Source organism: Salvelinus fontinalis, chromosome 16, assembly GCF_029448725.1.
Source record: "Salvelinus fontinalis isolate EN_2023a chromosome 16, ASM2944872v1, whole genome shotgun sequence".
NCBI lineage: Eukaryota > Metazoa > Chordata > Actinopteri > Salmoniformes > Salmonidae > Salvelinus > Salvelinus fontinalis.
Genome location: NC_074680.1, coordinates 31277715 through 31296453, shown reverse-complemented (window position 1 = coordinate 31296453; position 18739 = coordinate 31277715). Strand labels below are relative to the sequence as shown.

At 47.9% G+C, this 18739-nt stretch overlaps 1 protein-coding gene and 1 pseudogene across 1 annotated transcript; both read left to right on the top strand.

The window, feature by feature from the left end:
• The window catches only part of LOC129813366 (uncharacterized), a 28389-nt pseudogene extending 24426 nt beyond the window's left edge, over positions 1–3963 (top strand).
• A 1403-nt stretch (positions 3964–5366) lies between these two features.
• Positions 5367–10577, top strand: rrh (retinal pigment epithelium-derived rhodopsin homolog). The gene is made up of 7 exons (XM_055865126.1): positions 5367–5800; positions 7864–8054; positions 8716–8815; positions 8992–9145; positions 9251–9419; positions 9628–9806; positions 9957–10577. The coding sequence occupies exons 1-7, from the start codon at positions 5695–5697 to the stop codon at positions 10060–10062; spliced, it is 1005 nt and encodes a 334-aa protein (XP_055721101.1). The 5' UTR covers positions 5367–5694; the 3' UTR covers positions 10063–10577.
• The last annotated feature ends 8162 nt before the right edge of the window (positions 10578–18739 follow it).

Sequence of the window (18739 nt, the reverse complement as noted above, 5' to 3'; positions counted from 1 at the left end):
CCACCCCAGCCTCGGACGCGTCCACCTCCAGTATGAATGCTAGAGTGGGGTCCGGGTGCGCCAAAACGGGTGCATCCGTGAACAGCGCCTTCAACCTATTGAAAGCTCTGTCCACCCCTGCCGACCACCGGAAACGCACCGGGCCCCCCTTCAGCAGTGAGGTAATGGGAGCCGCTACCTGGCCAAAACCCCGGAAAAACTCCGGTAGTAATTGGCAAACCCCAAAAACCGCTGCACCTCCTTCACTGTGGTCGGAGTCGGCCAATTACGCACGGCCTTAATGCGGTCACACTCCATCACCACCCCCGAGGTGGAAATGCGATAACCCAGGAAGGAGACAGCTTGTTTGGAGAACACACACTTCTCAGCCTTGACGTATAGGTCATGCTCCAGCAGTCTCCCAAGCACCTTGCATACCAGAGACACTTGCGCGGCACGGGTGGCGGAATAGATCAGAATATCATCAATATAACCCACCACGCCCTGCCCGTGCAGGTCCCTGAGAATCTCGTCTACAAAGGATTGAAAGACGGCTGGAGCATTCTTTAACCCATACGGCATGACGAGGTACTCATATTGGCCTGATGTGGTACTAAACGCGGTTTGCCACTCGTCTCCATCCCGAATACGCACCAAACTATTCTCGCTCCTGAGATCTAGTTTTGTAAAGAAATGTGCTCCGTGAAATGATTCCACCGCCGTAGCGATGAGAGGTAGTGGGTAACTAAACCCCACAGTGATAGTATTTAGACCTCTATAATCAATACACGGACGCAGACCTCCCTCCTTTTACTTCACAAAAAATAAACTCGAGGAGACGGGTGAGATGGAGGGCCGAATGTACCCCTGTCCCAGAGACTCCGTGACACATGTCTCCATAGCCAACGTCTCCTCCTGGGACAATGGGTACACGGGACTCTTGGGAAGCGCAGCGTTTACCTGGAGATCTATCGCACAATCCCCTCCCGGTCGATGAGGTGGTAATTTAGTCGCTTTCTTTTTACTGAAAGCGATTGCCAAATCGGCATATTCGGCGGGGGGATGCGCACCGTCGAACCCTGGTCTGGACTCTCCACCGACTTGGCACCGATGGAAACTCCCAGACACCTTCCAGAACACTCCTCTGACCAACCCTGGAGAACCCCCTGTTTCTACGAAATCGTAGGATTGTGACTAGCCAGCCAGGGAATCCCCAGCACCACTGGAAACGCAGGCGAATCGATAATGTAGAGACTTATACGCTCCCTGTCATTCCCTAGCGTCACCATGTCCAGTGGAACAGTGGCCTCCCTGACCAACCACTGACCCTAATGGCCGGCTATCTAGGGAGTGCACGGGGAAGGGAGAATCTATCGGCACAAGCGGAACACCTAGCTTGATGGCGAGTCCGCGATCCATAAAGTTCCCAGCTGCACCTGAATTGACTAGTGCCTTATGCTGGGAGGAGGGGAAAAACTCAAGGAAAAAAATCAAGACAAACATGTGACCAACAGGGGGTTCTGGGTGAGTCTGGTGCTTACTCACCTGGGGTGACCGAGAAATGTTCCGCCTGCCATCTCAACTCCCAGACGGACCTCCCCAGCACCGATCGGCTGTGTGTCCGACCACAGCTGGTGCAGGGGCAGCCTCCTCCTCCGGTACCCCTCGGCACGGTCCCTCCCAACTCCATCGGAATGGGAGCGGGGGTGCTGGGTGGTGGAACGCACAGGACCCTCTCCGAACGCCCGCGGGAAGCCAGCAGATTGTCCAGCCGGATGGACATATCAATAAGTTCATCTAGGGAGAGAGCGGTGTCCCGACACGCTAGCTCCCTGCGGACGTCCTCCTGGAGACTACACCGGTAGTGGTCTATAAAGGGCCCTGTCGTTCCACCCAGACCCCGCGGCCAAGGTCCGGAACTCCAAGTTATAGTGCTGGCCGCTCCTCTTCTCCTGCCTAAGGTGAAACAGTCGCTCTCCCGCCGCTCAGCCCTCTGGAGGATGGTCAAACACGGCACGAAAGCGACGGGTGAATTCCGGGTAGTGCTCCTTCGCTGAGTCTGGGCCATTCCAGACCGCGTTTGCCCACTCCAGAGCACGACCCGTCAGGCAGGAGACGAGGACACTCACCCTCTCCGCTCCCGAGGGAGTGGGTCTCACGGTCGCCAGGTACAGTTCTAGTTGCAGTAAGAAACCCTGACATCCCGCTGCCGCTCCATCATAATCCCTCGGGAGCGTAAGACGGAGAGCGCTGGAGCCGGGGATGGGGAGAGAGGAGAGGAGGAATCCTGAGCTGGAGAAACCGAAGGTGGAGAGAGGAGACCACTCCTCTCCCATCGGTCCATTCTCTCCATCATTTGGTCCATGGCGGAACCGATGCGATGGAGGACGGTGGTGTGGTGGAGGACACGTTCCTCCATAGATGGGAGGGGGTTGGCAGCTGCTCCTGCTGACTCCATTCTTGGTGGTGCGGGATTCTGTAATGCCCGGGGTGTAGTGGAAGAAGGAGTCAGACGCAGGAGACAGAGAGTTCAGAGTAGAGTAACTTTAAATCACCACAGAGGTGAACATGACGCCACTAAAACCAAATGCCCCAACACACAAGGGGAACTAAATAGTTCCGACAATATAACGTACACGAACCATGACATACAAGCATGTACAAACAGTACACAAAACAAGCCCCACTATTCAACCTAACAACAAACAGGTGTAACCAATAAACAAACAAGGATGGGGAGGGAAAAAATCAGTGGCAGCTAGTAGGCCGGTGACGCCGAGCGCCACCCGAACAGGAAGGGGAGCCACCTTCGGTAGGAGTCGTGACAGCAAGCCTTCTATGCTTCTTGCTATTGCCCAATCCTTAGTTGGCCTTATTCAGAAGGACCAAATCGAATGGTCAAAGTTTTTAGATGAAAAGACAGGACAGTTGATTCCTGATTTGTTGAAGACACAAATCGAAGATGTGCTGTCAAACATAAAAGACGTAGACCAATGTCCCGCAAAACCTCAGGCAGAGAAAATTTGTGAACAGGGCATTACCATCTGCTCTGACCTGTGCATTGGCTCCTGAGGGCAAGCATGACGATGATGCCAAGAACAAAGAACTGATCCAGAGAATCAGGAAGCTAATGACCTCTGCACAGAAGTTTGATTCCTCAGGAAAAAATACACAAAAACATCTGCCTTTTCTGTTAATCTGCCCGGAATGAGCAAAGCACGAAGCGCAAGTCAGACTGTGACAGAAAATGCCCGCTTCCGCATAGAGAAGATGAAAGCCCAGCTTGCAAGAGCCAGCGAGATGTATGAAAAATCCCTGGAAAAAATGGAGGAAAACAAAAGAGGGCTAGCCAAAACCCTCAACAAAATGAGAAACCTTCATGTCGAGGAGATTGACTTTGACACCACCATCAGGATGCTGGCTGAAGGTCTAAATGCAATGGGAGAGCTGCAGGAGAAATGGCAAAAGATGTTGCAATTCTTCCAGATGGTGTCAAACATCATTGACACCTGTCTGAAGACATCCCTGCAGGATTTTGTCAAAACAGCCAGGAATACACACCTGAAATATGACTCAAGTATATTCTTGAAGGATATGATATACCAACAGGCATTTCAAGCTTCCAACATTGCACACATGGTGAATATGATTTCTGGAACCTACACTGAGGTCTCCAGCAAGTACTTGATGGACAGAGTCGGCAGCCTAGGAAGACTCATGGCTTTGGATCCCAAAGACCCACGTTTCAAAGATGAACGCCAAATATTGGCTGCATCTTGTGATGAAGCCGAAAATGAAATCAAAGCTCTTGTCCTGAAGAACAAGGAACTTTTCAAGGCAAGGACCAAAGCAAGACTTGAGAAAATTGAATATGAGCTAAGTGCAGTATTACCCCCACCATCTGAAAAGGAAACAAATAAACTGCGAGAGATAGTGGCCTCTGGATTCCAGGACAACCCCGAGGATATTGATCAGTTTGAATAAAGATTTATGGAGGTAGTTGAGTCTAATCAATCCCCCATCCCATGCCTTAAAGACTGTGTTCACACATGCAGTCCAATTCTGATGTTTTGCCCATTTATTGGCGAAAGAGCTGATCTGATTGGTCAAAAGACCAATTTGTGGAAAAATATCAGAATTGAGCTCTCTGTGTAAAATCCGTGCCTGGAACTGCTTTATGGAAACTAGCTCTGCCTTTGGCAAAAATCTGAATGTTTTATACATTTTTTGTTGTTGTTGCTGTTTGGATAACATTCAAGTAGGCTACTGTATATCTTCCTATACTAATGATAGCCAATGAGAATATGATTAAGGCAGGAGACTCCAACTATATGATTATTGGTAATAAACCCTTATTCAAAAATAAAACTTTATAAAATGCCAAACCAATGAAACGTGTGATGTAGATGCCCAGCCTTCACCTACCATGGCTTAGTCTCTTAGTTTGTCAAGTTTTTTTTTTAAATCATTAATTATTGTATTATTTCTACTGATAAATCCATTTTAGTCCAATATTTGTTTTTTATTTCAATGACAAAAAACACTTATTGTCTTATTGTAAGATACATTTTGCATGTGTGTGTGTTAAATCAATTGTGATCTGTTGTTTGTGGGGAGGATGTAGTTAAAAAGACCAACAATGTCACTGATGTTGAAATGATTGCTTACTGCATGTTCAATAAAGTCACGTGTTAAAGTTGTAATTGGTGATAAATTCTATTCCGACAGTATACTGGTTTGAGCCAAACTGCCAAACTGCCATGCTCATCCATCATGAAAGTGTCCCCGTCCTCTTCAGCTGTCATTGTTCTCATTGGACACTCAGCTATCCAGCGGCCTCAACCCTACTTAGCTATCACTGCAAGGCCAATATTGTTGATGGGGCACCTAGTCTATTGTAATGGTCATTCTTTAGTAATCAGTAACTGTGAGTTCAACCCTGTATCATCAGAACGTCAATATTGGTTCCCTGCTTTAAAAAGTCAGTCGTAACAACAAACAGTAATCATTGTGGCAGTAGTAACAATAGCCATAGCAATAGTGTTAGATACATGGTAGTGAATTCTGCATTATACTACGATATTTAGTCCCCAAACATTTTTGATCTGCAAATACAATCCTGCTATATGTCACAGAGAAAGGGACTGGGGGTTGTTAAGCACAGAAACCGGTCAGGGCCAAAACTGAACCCACACATACAGCCATCCATTTAAGTAACTTTGCATAACAAGGCTCTTCAGACACAATATCACTCCACTGCATTCACAACTGGAATTGTTGCCTTATTTCTGTTCCCCTATGCAGCTCTAATGTTTAGTCAGGACTCACGTGGGTTTCAACTCCATTATGAAAAGCTTCCATGTGACTTGTAAGCCTCTCGTGTTCCCCTTACCCATGTTACGCACAAACAACAACCTCCCCAGTATCTGGTAAGAAGGGGGAGAAAGTTCGCTCTAATCCTTTAATACTCCCCAACACACACACACCATTCGGAGACTCAAAAACTTTCCAGAATTTCCCTCATTCTCTGTTTTTGGAGGAGAGTTAGCGTTAGTTTCAGCTTTCTTATTCACAGGCTCCCATCCTTTTGCATGGACAACTTTTTTACTGTGGACTCAAAAAGAATCTGCAAGGTATCTTGCTGGTGTAGAAGATTCCTATTATTTCACTGTTAGTTTATAGGGTGTTTTTCACTGAGGCAACTGAAACACTGGAATGGAGTCTGGAGTCAACACCACAGGGGAGGTCATTCCCTACGGAGGAAAGAGTGCCTTTTCACAATTGGAGCACAACATAGTGGCGGCATACCTTATCACTGCAGGTACAAATGCATTGCATAGCATCCACAACACTGTCAATCAACTGAATTACTTTAGGATAGCTAATGTCATTTTGTCGTTTGTTTGTCATGTTTTTCTGTGTTTGTGTTTCTCAGAATTATTTATAAGCTACTGTAACTGCTATTATAATTATTTTCCAACATAATTCATAATTGTTGTGATAAAACAGCTCCCTCTGTGATAGACTTTAGATGATGGATTGTTGATGTCTTCTTAGAATGATTTATACAGTACTGTAAACTCTTCATGCCTGACTGAATAATATACCTTTGTAGCATCTCTCCCTTGGTGTGACAAGTTATGACAATATTAGTCATAAAATGTAATACTACTGTTATAATCTACAAAAGTGATTTAGAGTTACTTCAACATGGATTGATGATTGCTATAGCAGTGGTATCACTGGGAAACCAAAATGGGTATTTTTTTTGCAAAGGTGCAGCTGTCAAATAGATGCGTCCTCTCTTCCCTCTGTATGGTAAATCACCTGACATGACCTCTGCACTTCATCAGTGTGTGTGGGCCAAAGCTGTCTCTTCTCTCTGGGTGCTGTTAGCATTTCTCAATGAGGCCCACCCCACACAGTCCTTCTCATTCATAAGAGGCAAGTCTAGCTCTTACTGCTCAGGCGGCTGGTGTCATTATGTAACAAGTAGGCCTACCAAGCAAGTGTGGCCTTTTGAAATAAGTTTTCCCCATGAGTTGGCATTAATTTACCTGTGAAACAGTCTTGCTCAACTATTGTTGGGCAAGCATCACTTGAATGGCGCTGTGTCTGGTATAGCTAGGCCTGAGATTCTAGTCTGATTCACTAGAACAGAAGGTGCTTTTTATGGGGGGGACCAGAAGGGACAATTTTCGAGAATAATAAAGATGACACCAGAGCCATTCAATTGAGTAGGCTGAGTAGGCTAACACCCATTTATCAGAAACAGGTGGATTGGCCATCTGGCCATTCTGTCAGATGCCAGATGGGCTGGATCATTATTTTGTTGGGTGGGCTGGAAGTAAAAAATGGAAAATCAAAGCAGGGACTTGGCCAGCAGGCCATGGGCCTGTTAAGATAATTTTTTACGATTTTTGCTAAATTTCTCTGTTATAATAATATACAATGAGCTTTTGAATGATCCGTTTTCTGAGCTGAGGTCACACAAACTCACATTCGAAGTTAGACGCAGCATTAGCAAAGAGGCCTGCTCCGACTCTGTCATCAATTTGACAGCCAAGATAATGGATAATAAGAAACGGAAAGTTGATGCCGATAAACTTAGAAAGAGCACATTCTACATTGTCACCTCACTCAAAATGTCCTATTTTTGGTTAAAGTGCATTACCCTCATGATTCCTGTGATGAAAGTGTCTGCCCTGCCGCTGTGCCTGTTTTGCTGGGGCCTGCTGCTGTGATGAGTGAGGCACTCTCCTCCTCCCATAAGCTCCAGAAAAATGCGTTCTGATTGTATAACATTTCTAAATGCAATTGTGGGGGAAACACAGCTATGGAAGCTTCTCAACTTTCAATATTCAGCTCAATAGCAACTATTTTACAACCAAGATATTTGATTTGGCTTTGAGATAGGGAGCTGCAAGCGTGCGCGAAATGCGCAATGGCTATTAGGAGGGCAGATAGGTCTCACGGGTAATAGCCTACAACTGCAACGTTTTTTTAGGACATTACATTTACTGTTGGATGAATACATGGCTACTAGCAGTGGGTATTATATTTAGAGTTAGCAATCTAGTTAATGTGTTTTGAGTTTCTACTTCCTCAGCTGTTGAACCCCAAATGAATTAGCCTATGATTTAAATTAGTGCACATAAAGATGTATCTAATTCATCTCTATTGAACTAAAATAATCTGGAAATTCTGTAGTCCTATGTTGACAGGGAAACACATATGACAGGCCCTAATTTGTAAAATAGCCTAAATTGTTAGCTTGGTGGCTCACCCAGTGATGTGGGCTGGTTTGGATAAAATACCAGGGCCGAATTCTTCGGCCCTGCTCAGAAAACATAAACATTTCAAGCTTAGGTTTCTCTTCACCAGGTGTCATCAGTTTGGCCAGCAACATTGTGGTACTGGTGATGTTTGCCAAGTTCAAGGAGCTGCGAAATGCCACCAATGCCATCATCATCAACCTGGCCTTCACCGACATTGGAGTGGCCGGCATCGGCTATCCCATGTCTGCTGCCTCTGACCTCCACGGGAGCTGGAAGTTTGGCTACACTGGATGTCAGGTTGGTGTAATGAGCACACTGTGCTAGTCAATGGTACTGTTTGAATGAACCTGCCATGTACGCTATGAAAATGTATGAAATAAAATCAGGCAAACTTCATATGCTTTATATTAACTCTATATCACATATTAACTCTATATCAAGTGCAGGAAAATGGATTTAACGTTTGCTGGATTGGTTTGAACTGCCCCTCAGTGCAACAGTTTTTAACACCTCACGTGGCCAGGCCAAAAATAGCATTTCTTACATTTTCTAGACTTCTCTAATGATCTGAGATTATGGTGTTTAGGAGGTGCTGTGTGAAATCAGGAATTCGGTGCCATGTGACACTAATCTGGGGCTGAAGTTTGAGAACCACATATTGGACATGAGGTGGGCTGGTGAAATTGACAATGGCCTTCTGATTAGATATACTGACTGAGGCCCAAGTCCAGTCTGTGGTTATGTTGAGGGCTCCCAAGTTGTATCTCAATAGTGTAAACAGACTTCCTCTTAATCTCCTTTAGGAGATCTGAAAGACCTGGACAGGAGAAAGTCAAATCTGTGGGGGTATCCACTCAATTTCACCTGTTCTTTGTTTTCAGACCACGTAAAACCAATGTTTTAATCCTGCTAAACAGATTCTGAAATGAGGGATGTTGCTGACTGTTTTCCCCTCCAGATCTATGCAGCTCTGAACATCTTCTTTGGGATGGCCAGTATTGGACTGCTGACAGTGGTGGCAATTGACCGCTACCTAACCATCTGTAGACCTGACATAGGTATTTACAGTCTTCTATTACTTTCCATGGAGGTTTGTAGTTCATCTGTCTGTAGTCTCTTGGTAGTAGCTACTATTGACCTGGTAAAAGATAGGCCAATCTCTGTGAACTGACAAGAGCCTACAACATCTGCATGACCTCTAAGCCTTTTCCCTGCTTTTCCTACTGTTCTCCAGGGCAGAAGATGACCACCCGCTCATACACACTCCTCATTCTGGCCGCATGGCTCAACGCAGTGTTTTGGTCGTCCATGCCCGTGGTGGGTTGGGCCGGCTATGCCCCTGACCCAACTGGTGCCACCTGCACCATCAACTGGAGAAAAAATGATGCGTGAGTTGGGACGTACCTAAATTAACTGGGTAATTTCAAGGATTATATGGCATGAAGATAATATACATTTTATGTCATTAATCATATACAGTGACTCTTTTCCAGGGGCTTTGTCTCCTACACCATGGCAGTAATCGCTGTGAACTTCCTCATCCCTTTGTCAATGATGTTCTACTGCTACTACAGTGTGTCTGTCACCATGAAGAGATACAAAGCCAGCAACCGCTTGGACAGCATTAACATGGACTGGTCAGACCAGATGGATGTGACTAAGGTAAGCCAGTGTTTCTCCATACAGTCCGTGTGTTCACATGTTTCTTCTTCTAACCCAGCTTTGCCTCTCAATATGGACCATTTTAACCTCACAGTTTGACTGACACGCAGGATTCTAGGATTCTATGGTTATAACAATCTGCAGAAGGTTATGTACAGTATATTACATCTACATTAATCTTTCTCTCTGATCTGTCATTGCTGGCTAGATGTCGATAGTGATGATTGTCATGTTCCTGGTGGCGTGGTCGCCATACTCCATAGTGTGCCTATGGGCGTCCTTTGGGGACCCCAGAAAGATTCCTACCCCCATGGCTATCATCGGTCCTCTCTTTGCCAAGTCCTCCACCTTCTACAACCCCTGCATCTACGTTATTGCCAACAAAAAGTAAGCTTTCGCCCATTCTTCTTGTTGTTCCCACTTTATAGTAAGTGACCATAATACCTATGTGTATTTAAAGTGTAATTACAGTACAGGTACACACTGTATAGTAATTACAACCTATTACCGTCCTGTCCTTGTGGACTTTCTATTCAGGTTCAGAAGAGCGATCACAGGAATGCTCCGATGTCAAACCCGACAACGGATCACCATAAACAACCAGGTTCCCATGACGATTTCCCAGCTCCCTTTGACCCAATGAGGGAAGATTGCTAGATGTTACATTCTATGATGATTTTATTCCCCCAAACTCTTTGATTACACTTGTCATTGAGTATACTGTTAGAGGATGGGATACGTGTAAGCAAGTTTAAAAGATCCCACCCTACCAAGCTTTCTAGACCCTACCAGTGGTCATGAGAGAACTGTAAAATACTAAATTCAAGAGTACTGAGGTACATCCCAAGTCACCCATTATTTATAGGTACCTCAAAATATACGAAAGTTGTTTTATGTAATTAGAGACACATTAGACATCATCAACCTTACAGCTTTGCCCTACATTGCTGTACATCAATGAAGAGTCTGTCAAATACCAGTGTTTCTGGACCACGTGGGTAGGTGCTTCTATATTAACTGGATTATATTTTGATATGTTGGGGTTTACCATGTAAATTGCTCTTTTTATGACATTCTAGCCATTGTCGTCCTGATGTGTTTTACTTTAGTGTAATATTAGCATAAACAAACAATAAACTATGTTTGTGTACAACATTATGCTTTCTTTATGTTCTTTCCTGTGACAACACTCATCCAGACTGCAGTATTCACAGTAAGTGCATATACGCTCTTCTTTTCTTCTAATACAGTTGTACATTCTACAAAGTATATACATTTGTAAACTTTGCATTGTTTGAAACATTACTTAGAAATACATCTGTACATATAGATCAATATACCCGAGCCAAGATTAAAAGTAATCATGTCACGACTCCCACCAAAGGTGGCTCCCCTACCTGTTCGGGCGGCGCTCGGCGGTCTACTAGCTGCCACCGATCCCCTTTTCCTATTCTGTTTATTATGTCTTATTGGTTGCACCTGTCTCTTGTTTAGTTTTGATTCAGGACTATTTAAGCCTGTTAGGCCCGCCTGTTTTTGTGCGGGCTTGTTTTCTGTTAGTCGAGGTTGTTGCGTGTGGTGTTCCTGTCTTTTTGTGCCCTGTGTTGGGTTGGACATTTTTTTGATATTCGCCTGTTGTTTTGGGCGTTAGTGTTGGATGCCGCAATAAAGTCCGGTTTCCCCTATTATCCTCTGCTCTCTGCGCTTGACTCCACACCCACCACTCCAGGCTCTGTGACAGAAGCCCGCAGCATCACTATGGAGTCAGCAGGAGCAGCTGCACCCCCTCTCCCATCCATGGAGGAGCAAGTCCTCCATCATACGGCCATTCTCCACCGAATCAGGTCAGCAATGGACCAAATGATGGAGAGAATGGACCGATGGGAGAGGAGTGGCCTCCTTACCTCACCCCCAGCTCCTCCTCCGCCAGCACCACCTACTCCTCCTACGGCGTCCGGATCCAGTGCTCTGCGTCTGGCGCTCCCCAGGGAGTACGATGGAACGGCGGCTGGGTGCCAGGGGTTCTTACTACAGCTCGAGCTGTACCGTTTGTCCGACTCCCTCGGGGGAGGAGAGCATGAGCGTCCTCGTCTCCTGTCTGACGGGTCGAGCCCTGGAGTGGGCCAACGCAGTGTGGAATGGCCCAGACTCGGCGAGGGACCACTACCGAGTTCACCCGCTGGTTCCGGGCCATGTTCGATCACCCACCAGAAGGCCGAGCGGCGGGTCAACGGCTGTTTCACCTGCGACAGGAGACGAGGAGCGTGCAGGACTTTGCGCTGGAGTTCCAGACCTTGGCCGCTGGAGCGGGGTGGAACGACAGGGCCCTGATGAACCACTATCGTTGTAGCCTCCGGGAGGACGTCCGCAGGGAGCTAGCTTGTCGGCACGCCACCCTCTCCCTCGACGAACTCATTGACATGTCGATCCGACTGGACAACCTGCTGGCTGCCCGCCGGCGTCCAGAACGGGCCCTGTTAGTTCCACCTCCTGGCCCTCCCGCTTCAATCCCTATGGAGTTAGGGGGGGCCACATCGAGGGGCACCGGAGGAGGAGGCTCCTCCTGCACCAGGTGTGGTCGGAGAGGACACACTGCCGATCAGTGCTGGAGGAGCTCGTCTGGGAGTCATGAGAGCAGGCAGAGCACTCCTCGTTCACCCTAGGTGAATCAGCACCAGACTCACCCAGAGCTCCCTGTTGGTCACATGTTCTTACTAATTTCTTTCTCTGAATTTTCCCCCTCTCTCCAGCATAAGGCGCTAGTCGATTCAGGCACAGCTGGGAACTTTATGGATCGTGGACTCGCGTTAAGGCTAGGGATTCCCCTGGTGCCGCTAGACCAACCCTTCCCCGTGCATTCCTTAGATAGCCGACCATTAGGGTCAGGGCTGGTCAGGGAGGCCACGGTTCCACTGGACATGGTAACGCAGGGGGATCATAAGGAGCGGATTAGTCTCTTCCTTATTGATTCACCTGCGTTTCCAGTGGTGCTGGGGATTCCCTGGCTGGCTAATCACAATCCTGAGATTTCATGGAAACGGGGGGCTCTGAGGGTGGTCAGATAGGTGCAGAGGAGTTTCCATCGGTGTGACGACGGTGGAGAGTCCAGACCAGGTTTCCACAGTGCGCATTCCCTCTGAATATGCCGATTTGGCTATCGCTTTCTGTAAAAAGAAGGCGACCCAATTACCACCTCATCGACGAGGGGATTACGCGATAAACCTCCTGGTAAACGCTGCACAGGAGTCACCCGTTGTCCCAGGAGGAGACAGTGGCTATGGAGACATACGTCACTGAATCTCTGGGACAGGGGTACATTCGGCCCTCCATGTCACCCATCTCCCCGAGTTTCTTTTTTGTGAAGAAAAAGGAGGGAGGTCTGCGTCCGTGCATTGATTATAGAGGTCTAAATTCCATCACAGTAGGGTTTAGTTACCCGCTACCTCTCATCGCCACAGCGGTGGAATCATTTCACGGGGCGCATTTCTTTCACAAAACTGGACCTTAGGAGTATGTATCATTTGGTGCGTATCCGGGAGGGAGATGAGTGGAAGACCGCGTTTAGTACCACATCTGGCCATTATGAGTACCTCGTCATGCCGTATGGGTTGAAGAATACTCAAGACGTTTTTCAATCTTTCGTAGACGAGATTCTCAGATACCTGCACGGGCAGGGTGTGGTGGTGTATATCGATGATATATTGATCTATTCTGCCACACGCACCGCGCATGCGTCTCTGGTGCGTAACGTACTTGGGCGACTGCTGGAGCATGACCTGTACGTCAAGGCTGAGAAATGTGTGTTCTCCAAACAAGCCATTTCCTTCCTGGGTTATCGCATTTCCACCTCTGGGGTGGTGATGGAGTGTGACCGCGTTACAGCCGTGCGTAATTGGCTGACTCCGACCACGGTAAAGGAGGTGCAGCGGTTTTTAGGGTTTGCCAATTACTATCGGAAGTTTATCCGGGGTTTTGGTCAGGTGGCTGCTCCCATTACCTCACTGCTGAAGGGGGGTCCGGCACGCTTGCGGTGGTCAGCGGAAGCGGGCAGAGCATTCAGTCGTCTGAAGGAGCTGTTAACCGACGCTCCCGTGCTGGCTCATCCAGACCCCTCTTTGGCGTTCATAGTGGAGATGGACGCGTCCGAGGCTGGGGTTGGAGCCGTGCTGTCACAGCGCTCGGGCACGCCACCGAAGCTTCGCCCCTGCGCTTTCTTCTCGAGGAAGCTCTGTCCGGCGGAGCGGAACTATGACGTGGGGGACCGGGAATTATTAGCTGTGGTCAAGGCTCTGAAGGTGTGGAGACATTGGCTTGAGGGGGCCAAGTGTAACGGATGTGAAATGGCTAGCTAGTTAGCGGGTACGCGGTAATAGCATTTCAATCGGTTACGTCACTTGCTCTGAGACCTGAAGTAGGGTTTCCCCTTGCTCTGCAAGGGCCGTGGCCTTTGTGGAGCGATGGGTAACGATGCTTCTTGGGCGACCGTTGTTGATGTGTGCAGAAGGTCCCTGGTTCGCGCCCGCGTCGGGGCGAGGGGACGGTTTAAAGTTATACTGTTACATTGATGCTGTTGACCCGGATCACTGGTTGCTGCGGAAAAGGAGGAGGTTGAAAGGCGGGTGAGTGTAACGGATGTGAAATGGCTAGCTAGTTAGCGGGTACGCGCTAATAGCATTTCAATCGGTTACGTCACTTGCTCTGAGACCTGAAGTAGGGTTTCCCCTTGCTCTGCAAGGGCCGCGGCCTTTGTGGAGCGATGGGTAACGATGCTTCGTGGGCGACCGTTGTTGATGTGTGCAGAGGGTCCCTGGTTCGCGCCCGTGTCGGGGCGAGGGGACGTACTAAAGTTATACTGTTACACAAGCACCCTTTCCTCATCTGGACTGACCATCGTAATCTCGAGTATATCCGGGCAGCGAGGAGATTGAATCAACGTCAGGCCTGGTGGGCCATGTTTTTTACCAGATTTCGGTTCACGATATCCTATAGGCCAGGCTCCCTTAATACTAAGGCTGACGCGCTGTCCCCTCTATGACACCGAGGGGCGGTCCATCGATCCTACTCCCATCCTTCCAACTTCATGTCTGGTAGCACCGGTGGTATGGGAGGTGGACGAGGAAATCGAGCGGGCGTTAAGGTTGGAACCTGCACCTCCTCAGTGTCCAGCGGGTGTTCAGTACGTGCCGCTTGGTGTTCGTGATCGTTTGATTCGATAGGCCCATACACTACCCTCGTCGGGTCATCCTGGTATTGAGAGGACAGCGCAGAGTCTTAGGGGGAGGTACTGGTGGCCCACTTTGGCCAAGGACGTGAGGTTTTATGTCTCCTCCTGCTCGGTGTGCGCTCAGAGCAAGGCTCCTCGACACCTGCCTAGAGGGAAGTTACAGCCCCTCCCCGTTCCACAACGACCGTGGTCGCATTTGTCGGTGGATTTTCTCATCGACCTTCCCCCGTCTCAGGGAAACACCACAATCCTGGTCGTTGTGGATCGGTTTTCTAAGTCCTGCCGTCTCATCCCGTTGCCCGGTCTCCCTACGGCCCTACAGACTGCGGAGGCCCTGTTTACCCATGTCTTTCTGCACTACGGGGTAACTGAGGACATCGTTTCTGATCGGGGTCCCCAGTTCACGTCCAGAGTTTGGAGGGCGTTCATGGAACGTCTGGGGGTCTCGATCAGCCTGACCTCGGGTTTTCACCCCGAGAGTAATGGGCAGGTGGAGAGAGTGAACCAGGATGTGGGTAGGTTTCTGCGGTCGTATTGCCAGGACCGGCCTGGTGAATGGGCGAGGTACGTCCCATGGGCGGAGGTGGCTCAGAATTCTCTCCGCCACTCCTCCACTAACATGTCACCGTACCAGTGCATGTTGGGCTACCAGCCGGTCCTGGCCCAATGACATCAGAGCAAGACTGAAGCTCCGGCGGGGGAGGAGTGGATGCAGCTCTCGAATGAGACCTGTAGAGCCGTCCAGGAATCAAAGAAACATGCTGGTGGACGGCAGAAGAGGAGCGCTGACCATCACCGCAGTGAGGCCCCCGTGTTCCCACCGGGGGACCGGGTCTGGCTCCCGGCCCGGAACCTGCCCCTCCGCCTGCCCTGCCGGAAGCTGGGGCCACAGTGTGTGTGGCCATTTAAAGTCCTGAGGAGGATTTTTGCGACCTGGCTAAGATAAAGCAAAGCAGTTTGACACATACAACAACACAGAGTTACACATGGAGTAAAACAAACATACAGTCAATAATACAGTAGAAAGATAAGTCTATATACAATGTGAGCAAGTGAGGTGAGATAAGTGAGGTGAAGGCAAAAAAAAGGCCATGGTGGCGAAGTAAATACAATATAGCAAGTAAAACACTGGAATGGTTGATTTGCAGTGGAAGAATGCGCAAAGTAGAGATAGAAATAATGGTGTGCAAAGGAGCAAAATAAATAAATAAATAAATACAGTAGGGAAAGAGGTAGTTGTTTGGGCTAAATTATAGATGGGCTATGTACAGGTGCAGTAATCTGTGAGCTGCTCTGACAGCTGGTGCTTAAAGCTAGTGAGGGAGATAAATGTTTCCAGTTTCAGAAATTTTTGTAGTTCGTTCCAGTCATTGGAACGGCAGAGAAAGGAAGAATTGGTTTTGGGGGTGACCAGAGAGATATACCTGCTGGAGCGCATGCTACGGGTGGGTGTTGCTATGGTGACCAGCGAGCTGAGATAAGGGGGAACTTTATCTAGCAGGGTCTTGTAGATGACCTGGAGCCAGTGGGTTTGGTGACGAGTATGAAGCGAGGGCCAGCCAACGAGAGCGCACAGGTCGCAGTGGTGGGTAGTATATTTGGGGCTTTGTTGACAAAACGGATGGCACTGTGATAGACAGCATCCAATTTATTGAGTAGGATATTGGAGGCTATTTTGTAAATGACATCGCCTAAGTCGAGGATTGGTAGGATGGTCAGTTTTACGAGGGTATGTTTGGCAGCATGAGTGAATGATGCTTTGTTGCGGAATATGAAGCAAATTCTAGATTTAACTTTGGATTGGAGTTGTTTGATGTGAGTCTGGAGAGTTTACAGTCTAACCAGACACCTCGGTATTTGTAGTTGTGCACATATTCTAAGTCAGAGCCGGCCAGAGTAGTGAGGTTGTACAGGCGGGCAGGTGCAGGCAGCGATCGGTTGAAGAGCATGCATTTAGTTTTACTTGTATTTAAGAGCAATTGTAGGCCACGGAAGGAGAGTTGTATGGCATTGAAGCTCGTCTGGAGGGTTGTTAACACAGTGTCCAAAGAAGGGCCAGAAGTATACAGAATGGTGTCGTCTGCGTAGAGGTGGATCAGAGACTCACCAGCAGCAAGAGCGACATCATTGATGTAAACAGAGAAGATAGTCAGTCCAAGAATTGAACCCTGTGGCACCCCCATAGAGACTGCCAGAGGCCCGGACAACAGACCCTCCGATTTGACACACTGAACTCTATCAAAGAAGTAGTTGGTGAACCAGGCGAGGCAATCATTTGAGAAGCCAAGGCTATCGAGTCTGCCGATGAGGATGTGGTGATTGACAGAGTCGAAAGCCTTGGCCAGGTCAATGATTACGGCTGCACAGTATTGTTTCTTATCGATGGCGGTTAAGATATCGTTTAGGACCTTGAGCGTGGCTGAGGTCACGCGTGGCTGTCATGGTGTAGCAAATACACCATGACAGCGCAATAAACAAGGGGTGGAACAGTGGCAAAGGTGTGGTGGACAAACAGAATAATATTAGTATATGATATATTTATATATTATATATTTGACCTGTCATACAGCAGGCATACAATAACCAGAGAAGGGATATGGCCGAATATAGCCTTATTTTAATGTTCATCCACATGCGGCAAGGCCTTCGGTCATGGAATTTAACTCAGCCATACTATCTTGTTTTGGTAAAACATAGGTTAAAGTAAGACCAGCTCTGAAACCAGATTGCATAGCGGAGAAGGTATGGTGGAATTCGAAATGGTCGGTAATCTGTTTGTTGACTTGGCTTTCGAAGAACTTAGAAAGGCAGGGTAGGATAGATATAGGTCTGTAGCAGTTTGGGTCAAGAGTGTCCCCCCCTTTGAAGAGGGGGAGGACCACAGCTGCTTTCCAATCTTTGGGAATCTCAGACGACACGAAAGAGAGGTTGAACAGGCTAGTAATAGGGGTGGCAACAATTTCAGCAGATAATTTTAGAAAGAAAGTGTCCAGATTATCTAGCCCGGCTGATTTGTAGGGGTCCAGATTTTGCAGCTCATTCAAAACATCAGCTGACTGGATTTGGGAGAAGGAGAAATGGGGAAGGCTGGGGCGAGTAGCTGTGGGGGGTGCAGTGCTGTTGACCGGGGTAGGGGTAGCCAGGTGGAAAGCATGGCCAGCCGTAGAAAAACGCTTATTGAAATTCTCAATTATAGTGGATTTATCAGTGGTGACAGTGTTTCCTATCTTCAGTGCAGTGGGCAGCTGGGAGGAGGTGTTCTTATTCTCCATGGACTTTAGTGTCACAGAACTTTTTTGAGTTTGTGTTGCAGGAAGCAAATTTCTGCTTGAAAAAGCTAGCCTTGGCTTTTCTAACTGCCTGTGTATATTCGTTTCTAGCTTCCCTGAAAAGTTGCATATCACGGGGGCTGTTCGATGCTAATGCAGAACGCCATAGGATGTTTTTGTGTTGGTTAAGGAAATTAGAAAAGCCTGCTCGCTGAAGTGTTTCAGGGAGCGTTTGACAGTGATGAGTGGAGGTCGTTTGACCGCTGACCCATTACGGATGCAGGCAATGAAGCAGTGATCGCTGAGATCTTGGTTGAAAACAGCAGAGGTGTATTTAGAGGGCAAATTGGTTAGGATGATTGCTATGAGGGTGCCCGTGTTTAGGGCTTTGGGGTGGTACCTGGTAGGTTCATTGATTATTTGTGTGAGATTGAGGGCATCAAGCTTAGATTGTAGGATGGCTGGGGTGTTAAGCATGTTCCAGTTTAGGTCGCCTAGCAGCACGAGCTCTGAAGATAGATGGGGGGGCAATCAGTTCACATATGGTGTCCAGAGCACAGCTGGGGGCAGAGGGTGGTCTATAGCAGGCGGCAACGGTGAGAGACTTGTTTTTAGAGAGGTGGATTTTTAAAAGTAGAAGTTCAAATTGTTTGGGTACAGACCTGGATAGTAGGACAGAACTTTGCAGGCTATCTTTGCAGTAGATGCAACACCGCCCACTTTGGCCGTTCTATCTTGTCTGAAAATGTTGTAGCTAGGGATGAAAATGTCAGAATTTTTGGTGCTCTTCCTAAGCCAGGATTCAGACACGGCTAGAATATCCGGGT